General features: G+C 40.2%; 1 protein-coding gene across 2 annotated transcripts in view; it reads right to left on the bottom strand.

Moving 5' to 3' along the window:
• The window catches only part of NOX4 (NADPH oxidase 4), a 155,191-nt gene that overhangs the window by 128,204 nt on the left and 12,464 nt on the right, over positions 1 to 14,523 (bottom strand). The window contains exons 3-4 of one of the 2 annotated variants that reach the window (XM_059708187.1): positions 1,913 to 2,023; positions 269 to 353 (exon numbers count right to left, since the gene is read on the bottom strand). In XM_059708187.1, the coding sequence (XP_059564170.1) occupies positions 269 to 353; positions 1,913 to 2,023 (196 nt within the window). The remainder of the gene's footprint in view (positions 1 to 268; positions 354 to 1,912; positions 2,024 to 14,523) is intronic. The other variant, XM_059708188.1, reaches the window with a different exon arrangement.

Below are 14,523 nucleotides of genomic sequence, written 5' to 3'. Positions count from 1 at the left end.
CTTTTAGTTTGCTTCTTTCAATCTTTTTAAATTAAATTATTTACCTCTAGGAAACAATCATTACCAGCTTGGAGGTCAAACTTAGCATAAGACACACGTATTTTCTGTAGCACCAGTAGACAACCCTCTTTAAAAAAACACGGAAGAGAAAATTAAGCTGTATAAGAAAATCACGAGTTTGTGACAGTAAATAATTTATAGAATAATAAAAATACCATTTATAACATATGATTATAAGATAATATTAAACAGCTTTTGGTTTTCTCACCTGAGAAAATACAGATGGTAACACCACAGATGATATGGAATGTTCTGCTTTTATCCAACAATCTTCTGGTTCTCCTGCTTGGAACCTACATGACAACCATTTACTACTGTAAAAATGATGCATTAAATAATGTATGTGTACAAAGCTTTTCACTACAGCATTTTTACAATATCAGTGTTTTAGAAACATGACAGAGGCCTATCAAATTAAAAAGCAGTGAGACAAATTATGATATATCTAATCAAGGGAACACTCAAACTATTAAATAGAATGTGAGAAGACTTATTATTGATATGAAGAAATGTGCAAGATTTATTGTTAGGTAAGAGTTATAAAACAGAAAATCTTATATTGTTGAAAATTAGTAGCATTCTATGTTAACATATCCATAGGTATTTACCCCAAATTGTAATCAGCAGTTGTCCTGACAGAGAAATGCTAGGAGAAACCTTCACTGATTACTTCAGATATTTCTGGAATTTTTGAATTTCACTATATATATGATTTCCTTTTGCAGTAAAAATAAAGAAAGATTATTTTTTAAATAAAGCAGTTCCACTTCTGGTTTTAAATGCCTGTTTGATCTTAAGAAAAATAAAATGTCAAGCATCTTTGAATAACTATGTTTCACACTCAGGGACAATTCTTTAAGACATTAAATAGTGAAGGACTTAGGTGGGCACTTGACTTCTCCAGCCAATTATCCTCTCTTTCTTCATGCCAAGCCAACGGCCAGCCACAGAGATCACAACCTAGCATTTTACAATTGGGCCACCAAGAGTTATTTCCACAGATTGCCACAGTAAAAGCAAAGTTTCCAAATGTAATCACATGAAAAGGTTGGGAATTTTTACTGTAGTAAATCCAGTCATATAAAGTTCACAGGACAGCCAAGTCACCTCACATTAACAACTCCTTTTAAAATATTAGTATCTATCCAGTGGTGCCTTACCATCTTAGAGAAGAAATAACCACAGAACAGCATTCACCACACACACACACACACACACACACAAGGATACTTGACAAAAGAATTTCAAAGTGTTTTTCTGTTCTCTCAAATCCTTCATTTTACAACACTAAATATCCACACATGACACCACTATTTAAACAAGACGTTTTCTAAGCCGATTACGTGGCTCAAAACAGGTATGTGTTTTAAGAGATAAATTGCCACCAACACTAACACTCACTCTATGCATTGCTCAAAAACCACAGGGCTTGAGTGTGTTCGCAGGGACTGAACTAAATGAAAAACAGGATCGCGGTGAGGCAGAGTACTGTGGAAAGAGCTCAGAAGTAGGACTGATCTTGGCTCTGCCTTTCATTAGTCTCATGATCTTCAAGTTACTTAAACCCTCTATGCCTCAGCTTCTGCATCTGCAATATCTGATTACAGAATCATTGTGAGGCTTCACAGCTATATATGTGAAGTGCTTGGCATAGTCTAGGACCCTCTGTCTTTAGTGCTGTTTTCTGGAATAGTTCACTAATCATCTTGGCAGGTGACATGGTCTTCCCTGTCATGTTTGAGACAATCCCTCTAGCAGAAAATCAGACCACAAGAACTAAGCAGGACTAACCTGCTGCTGTTGCACTGGATCGGTATGCTGCAATCTGTGACTAGAATTCTATGTTTCTTACCTTCTGGGATCCTCGAAGGTAAGCAAGGAGTGTCCGGCACATGGGTAACAGGATGAGGCTGCAGTTGAGGTTTAGAACAGATGCGGAGGCTCTGCTTAGACACAATCCTAGCTGAACAAAGAAAGCCAGGGTCAAAACACAGTCAAAGACACAGGTAAACTGAAAACAGGCTGCAGACCTCACCCTGCTCCCTTTAAGGATTGTGGTAAATGCCAAGTGTTGAATAACCTCCCACTTTTCCCTCACCAAAACCCCAAGAGAAACTGGTTTCTTTCTGCTCTGCACTGCCATAAAAGTTAGACCTCTCATTTCTACTACTGTTATTCTGGCCTGAGTACATTTTTCCAGCACAAGGTCAATTTCTTGTTCCGCCCCACCATGCTGTTCTGGTATCCAGAGCCCTAGAGAGCCTCTGTCTATTCTTCCCTTCCACACTGCCGCAGTGTTGAATCCTCTGTTCATCGATAAGATACCGACAACATCAAACGAAGCTTTGTGTTTATGTTTTCTATATATATTTAAGGTGGTTTTTTAATTGAAGTTGACATTCTCTCTCTAGAACATTCTGAGCCTCCACACAGCCCCCTTCCACACCACCACCTGCCTGTAAGCTCTTCACCTTACTAACTACCCATCTTTCAGGTTTCATCGTCAGCACAACTCCAGAGTTTGACCCTGACACAAAATTAGGGGAGGCCCCAGATCAGCTGTGTCTCATGCAAAGCTAATCAAAACCACATTACACAACACACTTTTCCAAAAAAAAAAAAAAAATTGTTCCCCCTTCGGTATTGATGCAATACTTTTTGGCAACTAATTTTATTTTATTTTATTTTTTTTGTTTAGTCAATTTAGGCAACTAATTTTAATCCAATTCTTGCTAGATTGTCATCTGCTATTGTCTGGTACTACCCACATTCTTCATATGAATAGTTTATCACTTGAAAACAAGAGACGAGGTCATATTTATACACTTGTCCAGAAATAAGCATAAAATTACTATTTTAAGGATATTGCCTAAGAAGTAAGTGCAACTCAGATGCTTTTCTTATGTTAAAATGTTTCGTGCCCTGAGATTTCCAACTTAACTCTTGGCAAAATAGCAAGTCTGTTACACATTCTTTATTGTCAGTATATGAAATATTATTCCTGAAGGGGAAACCAGGTAATAAGTAGTGTCAGAAAAGCAATAATTTTCATTGACTTATATAAAAAATTTAATATTTCCAGTTAGGCTATTTCTATACCATAAGTCAGGACACCTTAGGGAGACTGTTCATTACATGTACCAGTAACTGGAAAAACAGAATAATCCTCTACAGACTATCTTAAAAAATGTTAAATATAATTTTCTCACCTCAATCAGAAATATCATTATCCTTTGAAAGTGATGGGTTTTTGTTATTTAGGCCTCCAGAGAAATAGAATAATTTTTATCTCTTTTGACCTGGCTTCTGTACATAAAAAAATTTTAGCTCAAAGGATTTTAGATAATATTTTTGTCAGCAATATTAATTTGGTAGGACAATAATTCATTTAAAATATGTCAGTTAAAAATCTACCATATTAAATTTAGGACTTAAGAGATACAAATAAGTTATCCAAATTTCCTTTGTGGTTCAATGCGTTAAAGAAAATTCTTATACTTCATTTTCTAACTTTTTTTGTGTGTCTGGAGTGTTTTATTATGTTGTTTACATTAAATCACTCAGCAATTTAATTCAAAGTGGCTCTAAGTGTCCCCTTGGGATAGATGGAGTTTATTTTGGCATTCCCTTCTTCCTTTAGATGCTGCAAGATCTAACCAGAAATTTTACCCAGGACTCATTTCCTCATCTGTTTGTTCTTGAATGTGCTTAGCTCTTTAAACCAAGATGAAAACACTTTGTTAGGTTATCAGAGTACAGATTCCCTCATTCAGAAGCTGTGGCAAAAGTGAGAAAAATGGAGACAGATCAAAGTCGAGTGGCACAATCGCCGGCTTACTAACTGGGTAACATTCTACAAACCAGATTCTACAAATCTGCTTTGTTTATTATTCATTCATGACTCCTTAAGAATAAACTGCCTCAAATGGTTTCTGAAAAGAAATGACTGCCTAACTTATGTGCCCTTCCCACTCATGGGAATAACTTGCTTCACCATTCCTTGGGACCGTAACCAGCTAGTCTAAAATTTCATTCAGGTTAGTTGTCACTAGATGGCAGTGTTACTTTCACATTTAAAATCCTACCTGTCAAGGACTCTAAAATATAATGGAGAATACCGTATGCAGTCTTTAAAACTATAAGTATGATTTAGATAGATATTAATAAAACATAGCTTAGTTCTTGCTATAGACGGAATGTTTGTGTCCCAAAATTCACATGTGGAAACCTAATGCAATGGCATTTGGAGGTAGAGCCTTTGGGAGGTAGTGAGGATTAGATAAGATCATGAAGGTAGAACCCAGGTTATGATTAGTGACCTTAAAGAGGAAAAAGAGACCAGAGCTCTCCTCCCTCTTCTCCATGGGAAGACACAGCAAGCCAAGAAGAGATCCCTCACCCGGCAGTGAATCTGCTGGTACCTTGATCTTGAACTCCCCAGCCTCCAGAACCGTGAAAAATTAATGTTTGTTGTGTAAGCTACTCAGTCTATGGTATTTTGTTATAGCAGCCCAAACTAAGACAGTCCTATAAAAAAAATTGTAAGACACTATGCCATTTGAAGCAAGTGATGAATATAACACCTGGGTATATCAAGTGGCTGGTTATTTTCCTAAAAATCTCAAACTCCTGGTTTCTTATCTTAAATCTGTCACTTAATAACTATGAGTCTTGATCTGGTTAACTACCCTAATTTGTAAAGTTGACAAAGATAAAATGTCTTTACCTGTAAAGTTAATATAATGTAATATACTTAGCTCTTAGGGCTTTGGTGAAAAAAGTCTTTAAAAATGCAAGCACTATATAAAATGAATGTATCGCCTTAGGGTCACCATATCCCATTCTTTCTCTAAATGTTCTCTTCAGTACTTCATAGGAAGTGTTCTGCTTACACTACTCACTCAACACATATTAGTGTGATTTGCACATATTGCAAGGCACCAGGGGCTCAACAGTGAACTACGAACAGAAAATGCCTTTTGCCTTCAGATGCTTATATTTTAGCAGGAAAAGCAGATCCTGAATCACATAGTTACATAATCAAATGTAAATTGTAACAGTGGTCAATGCTGTGAATGAAAAATACAGAGAATGAGCATGTGTGACAGGACATGAGATCTCAGCAGGAAGGTTAGAAACACTTCCGTGCTTAAGTTAAAAATGAACCGAGGCCTGGAGGGTGACAACAGGCGTCATCTAGGAATAAGAAGGCCATCCATGCAGAAAAATAACAGCATGACAACTGATGTGTGGCAAATGGGAGCAGGGTGTGCGCTTGAGAAATTACTAGAAGGCCAATATGGTTGCACTGGAAATGGAGGGCGATACAATATAAAACTGGAGAAGCAGGTAGCAGTAGACCTTGCTGGACTTTGTGGGCCATGTTAAGAATGGGTACTCTTATCCTACAATGAATGCAGAGTGACTGTGTCTTAAGCAGGTTGGTGGTATGAAGAGACTAGTATTTGGTAATGATTACTCGGAATGAAGTGTGAAGAACCAATTGGAAGTAAGGAATTTTGGCAATTATATTACCTTGTGTAATCACCACAAAAGCGAAATTTTGTTTGAGACAGGACTACGTTTTATGGCAATTATATCTAAGTCTGATATAAAAAAAGGGGGAGGTTCAGTTTTGACTAAATATTTTACTAAACTTATTTTTGCTAATTCACTAAAATATACTTCTAAAGTTGGAGGAAAACACACACACACACACACACACACAAAAAAAAAAAAAAAACACAGCCTAACCCACATCCTACTATCCACCCAGTGTCTACCCACAACCCTGACCGAAGGTTGCATTTTCCCATAGACAGCAGCTTATCCCATCGTCAAATCTTCTCTTTTGTTTTCCTACACTTAGAGGAAATCTGTCCCTGTAACTTCCATCCACTAGGTTACTCTAGATATTCCCAAGAGAGACATTCAAACATGGAAGAGAAAAGTGGAATGATTTCCTAGTCCAATTTTGTTTTCTTTATGGTAAACAAATTGGGTGCCTATAAAATTCTTCATACATTTTTAAGACTCCCGTATCATCTCAGTGTCCTTGCCCAAGACACAGACTAACTGTACACAGCAGCACTGAAGATCATCATTTCACTAAGGACATGGTCTGCTTATTCAGTCTGGGGTAACTATGTCACATAATGGCTCATCTTGAGTTTGCAGCATATAGATTTTCTTGCATGAAATATTACTAAGCAATAACCCCCTCTATCCTATAGGGAAAAAATGGAGGTGTGAGAGAGCACATATAAATGCAAGAACTTATGAGCTTTAGCCCATTATATTATACTAGAGGCCCAGTGCACAAATTTTTGTGCACTGGGGGGGGTCCCTCAGCCCGGCCTGTGCCCTCTCATGGTCTGGGACCCCTCGGGGGATGACCACCTGCTGGCTTAGGCCTGCTCCCCGGGGGATTGGGCCGAAGCTGGCAATCAGACATCCTTCTGGCAGCCCGGCAGCCCTCGGGGGATGTCCACTTGCCAGCGGGGAGCAGACCTAAGCTGCAGTCGGACATCCTTAGCACTGCTGAGGAGGCAGGAGAGGCTCCCATCACCACTGCTGTACTGGCAGCCATCAGCCTGGCTTGTGGCTGAGCAAGCTCCCCCATGCATCTGCCCCCTGGTGGTCAGTGTGTGTCATAGTGACCAGTCATTCCCAGTCTTTCTGCTGTTAGGGGCAGTTTGCATATAACCCTTTTACTATATAGGATAGAGGCCTATATAGGTGCATGGGTGGGGGCCGGCTGGTTTGCCCTGAAGGGTGTCCTGGATCAGGGTGGGGGTCCTGCTTGGGGTTCTGGCCAGCCTGGGTAAGGGGCTGATGGCTGTTTGAAGCTGGTCACACTCTCTTCAGGGTGAGGGTCCCCACTGGGGTGCCTGACCAGCCTGTATGAGGGGCTGATGGCTCTTTTCAGGCTGGCCACACCCCCTTTAGGGTGGGGGTCCCCACTGGGGTGCCTGGCCAGTCTGGGTGAGGGGCTGAGGGCCATTTTCAGGCTGGCCTGCAACTGAAGCTCCCAGCCTCTCCTTTTTTACTTTTTCTTTTTTTATTCTGGGATTTATTTACCTTCTATAATTGAAACTTTGTTGCTGTCACTGGAGCTAAGAGCCGGCTCCGTGGCCACGGCCTGCTGAAAGCAGGTATCTGGGGTTTGTTTACCTTCTATAATTGACACTTTGTTGCTGTCACTGGAGCTAAGAGCCAGCTCCATGGCTATGGCCGGCTGAAAGCAGGTATCTGGGGTTTGTTTAGCTTCTATAATTGAAACTTTGTTGCTTTTGGAGCTTAGAGCAGGCCGCGGCAGGCGGGGAACTTTGGCTTCCACCATCACTGGAGCAACCAAGCCTCCTGCTTGCTTCAGCTGCATGGCTGCCAGCCGCCATCTTTGTTGGTGGTTAATTTGCATATCTCGCTGATTAGCCAATGGGAAGTGTAGCGAAGGTATGGTCAAATACCCTTTTTGTCTTTTATTAGATAGGACTAGAAGCCCAATGCATGAAAATTCGTGCAAGAGTTGGCTTTCCTTCCCTGGGCTGCCAGCACCAGCTTCCCTCTGGCACCTGGAACCCGGGCTTCCCTCCTCTGGCTGCCAACAGGCACCCGGGACCCAGGCAGCTTCCCTTCGGCCCCCACTTCGTCCAGGAAGGACATCTGGAAGGACATCTGGTCTAATTAGCATATTACCCTTTTATTATTATAGACTAGAGGCCTGATGCATGACATTTGTGCACTGAGGCCGGGGGTTCCTCAGCCCAGCCTGTGCCCTCTTGCAGTCCAGTAGCCCTTGTGGGATGTCCCCATGGGGAGCAGGCCTAAGCTGGAATTCAGACATCTTTAGTGCTACCATAGAGATGGGAGAGGCTCCTGTCACCATGAGCCCAGCTACTGGCTGAGCAGCACTCCCCCTGTGGAAATGCACTGACCACCTGGGGGAAGCTCCTGCGTTAAGCGCCTGCCCCCTGGTGGTCAGTGCACATCATAGTGACTGGTTGTTCCACTGTTTGGTCATTTTGCATATTACCCTTTTATTATATAGGATTTGTTATGAATCCTGTATTCTGTTGTATTTCCTTATTAATTTGCCTTAGCTGAAAGTTTTACAATCACATTTTCTACATTCTCATTCAAGTTCTTGACAAAGCTATAAAAATGTAACAAAATCCTACTGAGATAGTTTACTCTAGAGAGAACTTGCAAAGTACCTTTTCTGGTAAAATTAACTTTTAAGTAAACATTTTTCTTTCAACTGGGCATTTTCGCAACAATTGGGGAAAATATAAAATGGCATTCTACATGTAAATACCTATACATAACTATTATTTAAAGGGGTCTGAAAAGGAGAGAGGAGTATTAATAGTAAGCTTTAATAATTAGTCATTTTTCTAGCTATCTCTTGGTAAGTCAACAATCACTTCCAGGGAAAAAATAAGGATAAAAATTACCATAGAGGTTCGTTTATAAAATATTTTTATATTCTTATTTGGTATTTCATGTTAGTCTAAAATTATGTAAATTTGTACTCATTAAGGTCAATTTTTTAGACTCTTTTTCCCCCAAGAAAATATCTTTATTCAATCCAAATGAAGCCTACACACTACCTAATTCTTACCTATTTTATAATCACAGAACTGTGGCTCTTTCATGAGGACTTACAAGTCACCAGTCCAACCTTCTTTTTGCCTCCACTTACATCCCTAGTTTATAAAGGAGCAAGGGCTGGAAACCAGGCCTCCCTCCATGCTCTCTGTCATTTCCCTAACAGCACTTCACTCCCTTGAACAGAGATGTGAATGCAGACACCTTGTTTGGGGTTCTTTCCAAACCACAATACTTTCTTACTCATTCAGCTGCTTATACTTTTATCCAACAAGCACCTTTCCCTATCATTTTAGGTAAATCTTTATGCAAGATTTCCCTAATCTGACTGTACACTGAAATCACTTGATGGATTGTGTAAAGATAAACATACTTCCTGAAATTCTGATTCCTGAGATCTGGAGCAGGGCCCTCTAGAGGTACAACCCAAATTAGCAATCACTGTTTATATTTTGATATCAGACAAATTTGAGTTTGACTCACCTTTACTAACTATGTGGCCTTAGGTGAATTTCTTACCCTGTCATTTTCCTCAACTATAAAAAAAAAAAATGACACTGCATCCACACCAAAGTTTTTTATATTAAACTAGAGGCCCGGTGCACAAAATTTGTGTACAGTTAGGGTCCCTAGACCTGGCTGGCGATCAGGGCTGATCTGTGGGGTCACTGGTGGGGTGATTGAGGGGTCCCCCACTGGCACCGCCTTGGCTGGCCTGGTGCCACGCACTCACTGGCCCCACCCCCTGCCATTGCCACCAGTTGCCTCCCTCTGCAGGGTGATCAAGGGGCCCCTGCTGGCACCTGCCTTGGCTGGCCTGGTGCCACCTGCTCACTGGTCGGGGCCTGCGGGCAGCTCCTGCATTGAGCGCCTTCCTCTTGGTGGTCAGTGCACGTCATAGCAACCAGTCGTTCCACCATTCGATTGATTTGCATATTAGGCTTTTATTATATAGGACTAGAGGCCCGGTGCATGAAAATTCATGCACTGGAGGGGGCGTTCCCTCAGCCCAGCCTGCCCTCTCACACAATCTGGGAGCTCTCAGGAGCAGGAGGCAATCTAGCAATCAGGGGAAAGCGAGACCTCCATCACACCTCTGCTGCTGCCACTGCCAGCAGCGCAAGCCTCAGCTGACCCTGGTTACCTGAGCCTCGGGTGGCCCTGGGCAGCTGGGCAGCTGCCATCCAAGGCTTGCCTGCATCTCAGGCCAGCCCTGGGTGGCTGGGCTGCCGACATCCGAGGCTTCCATGCGCTTCAGGCCAGCCATGGGCGGCTGGGGAGCCGAGGGGACTAGATGCTGCCCTCCTGTGGCTGTGGGTGCCACCATCTTTGAGGGCGTGGCAATTAGCATATTCCCTCCTTATTTGCTGTGGGCACTGCCATCTTTGAGGGTGGAGCAGTCAATTAGCATATTCCCTCCTTATTAGATAGGATGAACTTATATGGTATTTAGTGCATGCCTGGCATATAGTAACAAATCAACTGAAGCTATTATCATCACCCTGGTCCCTGGTCATCCACAAACCAGACCTAGTTCCAGAATTTAATTGTTCTTCTGGCATAGCTTCCTACATATCATTCTTTTCAAGGACTGTTTCCATCCTCAGCTCCAGAGGGTGATGCTATAGTTATAGCTCTGAAAGCTGAACTTTATTCCACTCAACTGTATCTAAAGAATTCAAAGAAAGTTCTAATAGCTGATAGGTATTCAAAAACATATGAAAGGTGAATAAATGAATGAGCCTATGAAATGATCCTTCAATGTCCTCATTTTGAAAACTAAGGAAAAAAAAGAATCAGAACTAAAAGTGATGACTATCTAGAGATCTATCTAGCTCATATCTAGGATCAGAGCTCAAGACCTGCTCTCCTCATCATACCATATTACCAGGATAGCAACTCTGCCTCCACTTCCCTACCTCCCACCATTCTGGAGAATGGCATTTACTCTATGAAACTAAGCAACACCCATTTGAATAATTTAGAATATAATGGACATTCCATGAGAACAAGATTGCACTTAGGAATTAAAAACTGCCCTAACCAGTTTGGCTCGGTGGATAGAGCATCGGCCTGGGGACTGAAGGGACCCAGGTTCGATTCCAGTCAAGGGCATGTACCTTGGTTGTGGGCACATCCCCAGTAGGGAGTGTGCAGGAGGCAGCTGATCAATGTTTCTCTCTCATCGATGTTTCTAACTCTCTATCCCTCTCCCTTCCTCTCTGTAAAAAATCAATAAAATATATTTTTTTAAAAAAGAATTAAAAACTGACATTTCAATGAAGGCCCATTTCAAAAGATTTAATATAAAACCAGTAATGAATAACATGTCATGAGCAACCAAAAGCAGTTAATAATAACTGGAGTAATTATTTCTTTTTTAAAAAATCCCAAAATAAACTACCAATTCAGCTCTTGGGGTATATCTAAAAGTTCATGAATGTCCCTTCATGACATAATAAACTGTAATTCATTCCAAATGACTGAATGGATCATTAGGTACAGACAATTTACCTGAACTTTGTGATGCACACATACCATAGTCCCTTGTTATCCACAGGAGATACATTCCAACACCCTCTGTGGATGCCTAAGTCTGCAGATAGTACCAAACCCTATGTACCAGTATACCATGTTTTCCCCCATACAGTTTGGCCCTCTGTACCTGTGGGTTTTGCATCCACAGACATGAAGGGCTAACCAAGAGACTTGAGCATCTGCAGATTTTGGTATCCTCGGTGGTCCTGAACTAAACCCCCACAGATACCAGGGGACAACTGTATGTACATACTTATGATAAAGTTTAACTTATAAAGTAGGTATAGTAAGAGCTTAACAACAATAACGAAAAATAAAACAGGATAACTGTAACAATATACTGTAATAAAAATTATGTGAATGGGGCATTGTTAACTAAAATAGGGTTGTGTGACGACAAGCACTGCAATAACAGAACAGTTGATCTGATAACCTAGACTAGAGAGCTACTAAGTGCCTGACAGGCAGGAAGCGTATACTATGTGCATTCTCTGAACAAAGGGATGATTAACATACCAAGCAAGACACAGCAGAACAGAGATTTTATCATGTTTCTCAGGAGAATGCACAATTTAAACTTTATGAATGCTTATTTCTGGAATTCTCCATTTGATAGTTTCAGACCTAAGTTGACCATGGTTAACTGAAATTGTGGAAAACAAAACTACAGATAAGGAGGGGGAGGGGAACTGAATTTAAGCATTAGACTCTTCTGACAAACTCTTCAGAGTTTAATTGATCAACATGCAATGGCTCACACTAGTTCCACTCCTGATAAAACAATACAGTAAATCAAATGTAAGATGATGTCCTATATAATAAAACCCTAATATGCAAATCAACTGAACAGCAGAACGACTGGTCACTATGACGTGCACTGACCACCAGGGGGCAGATGCTCAACGCAGGAGCTCCCCCCTGGTGGTCAGTGCGCTCCCACAGGCAGAGCACTGCTCAGCCAGAAGCCTGGCTCATGGCTGGCGAGCACAACAGTGGTGGCAGGAGCCTTTCCCACCTGCCTCCACTGCAGGAGGGCAGTAAAGAGTGAAGGGTCCTGGACTGTGACAGCCCCAGACTGCGAGAGGGATCCCGGACTGCGAGAGGGCACAGGCCAGACTGAGGGACAAACCCCCTTCCCCCCCCCCCCCCCCCCGCCGCCCAGTGCACAAAATTTCATGCATCAGGCCTCTAGTATTAGTATAATAGAGGAACTGTAAATCAAATTAATTTTTTTCTTAAAAATAACTAACATTGAATAAAGCCAAAGTATCACACCATGGCCTTTCTTTTCAAAATAAAATAACATACAGACCTACTAATTAAAATGCCCATGTAAATTTCTACAAGGATACTCAGTACAGTATGACCTATAATACAAAACCAAAAAGAATAGGACTAAAATGGCCAGTGGTAGAAAGATGTAAAACAAATTATGGTACACATTATGGGCTACTATGTAGCTATTAAAAATAAGTTAAGCTTGCATAAGAAAAATTAATAATAATATGTGTGAGATATTACTGAATTAACAATATGCATGTATATATGTGTACCAAAAATGCGGACAGAGATATAGATGTAGACAATGACATAGATATATGGATACAAATGGTTGCTTCTTAGAAGTAAAGGAAATTTTCTAACTTTTTGGCTGTATCATCAGTATTCAGTATTCAAAAGCATGTTTTTTGAAGTGTAATGTATTTTATCAATTAAGCATAAAGAACTAACTGGACAGATAATAAAAATACACAATAAATGAAATCAATGGGTTAGTATATTTGAAATCATCATCATCATAATAATGGCCATATTACTCAAAGCAATATATAGGTTTAATGCAATCCCTATAAAAATTTTCATGGTATTTTTTAAAGATTTGTATGGAACCACAAAAGACCCTGAATAACCAAAGCAATCCTAAGGGAGAAAAAACCAAAAGCTAAAGATATCACATTCCCTGACTTCAAATTTTACTACAAAGACACGATAATCCAAATGCATGATATTGGCAGAAAAACATACACACAGACCAATGAAATAGAATTGAGAGCCCAGAAATAAATGCACATGTATATCGGCAAATAATTTTTGACACAGGAGCCAAGAACATACAATGGAGAAAAGAAAGACTCTTCAATAAATGGTGCTGGGAAACAGTGGAAAGCCATATGCAAACGAATGAAACTAGACTACTTATCACCATACACAAAAATCAACTCAAAATGAATAAAAGACCTAAATATAAGACCTAAAACAATAAATTACATAGAATAGAACAGAGGTACTAAACTATGGACCTTGGTCTGAGAGGGGATTTTATGAATTTGACCATAAAGAGAATTCAAAGCAAAGTAAACTAATGGAACTATATCAAGCTAAAAAGCTTCTGCACAGCAAAACAAACCACCAACAAAACAAAAATGCAACCAACTAAATGGAATAAATTTGCAAACACAACCACTGATAAGGTGTTAATATCCAAAATATATGAAGAACTCAAACAACTGAACATCAAACATATAAACAATCCAACAAAAAAAAATGGGCAGAGGACCTGAACAAATACTGCTCCCAATAAGACATACAGACAGCCAAAAGATATATGAAAAGATAATCAACTTCACTAGCTGGTAGGGAAATGCAATCAAAATTACAATGAGATACCTCATGCCTGTTAGAATGGCTATTATCAACAGGACAAATAAATGTTGGAGGGAGAGGTTGTGGAGAAAAAGGAACCCTGTTCACTGCTGGTGGGAATGTAAACTGGTGCAGCCACTATGGAAAACAGGATAGAGGTTCCTCAAAAAATTAAGAAAAGATTTACCATATAACCCAGTAACCCCTCTTCTGGGTATCCACCCAAAAATTTGAAAACATTTAAACATAATTCACTATGTTTATTGCAGCATTATTCATGGTGGCCAACACATAGAAACTATCAAAGTCTTTCAGTAGATGATTGGATTAAGAAGATGTGGTACATATACACAATGGAATACTACTCAGTCATAAAAAAGGATGAAATATTGCCATTTGCAACAACTTGGATGGATATTGAGAATATCATGCTAAGTGAAATAACTCAGAAAAAGTCAAGAACCATATAATTCACTCATGTGGAATATAAAACTGAAAGCAACAAATGAACAAACAATACAGAAAAACAAAAACTCATAGACACAGAACAGTATAGTGGTTACCAGAGGAAAAAGGAAGGTGGGGGAAGTTAAAGTATAAAAATTGTCAAATATATGGTAACATAAGGAGGTTTGACTTTGGGAGGCAAACACATAATGCAATATACAGATG

This window comes from Myotis daubentonii, chromosome 9 (genome assembly GCF_963259705.1).
Source record: "Myotis daubentonii chromosome 9, mMyoDau2.1, whole genome shotgun sequence".
NCBI lineage: Eukaryota > Metazoa > Chordata > Mammalia > Chiroptera > Vespertilionidae > Myotis > Myotis daubentonii.
The sequence above is the reverse complement of the archived record's forward strand: the minus strand, read 5'-3'. Positions and strand labels throughout refer to the sequence as shown.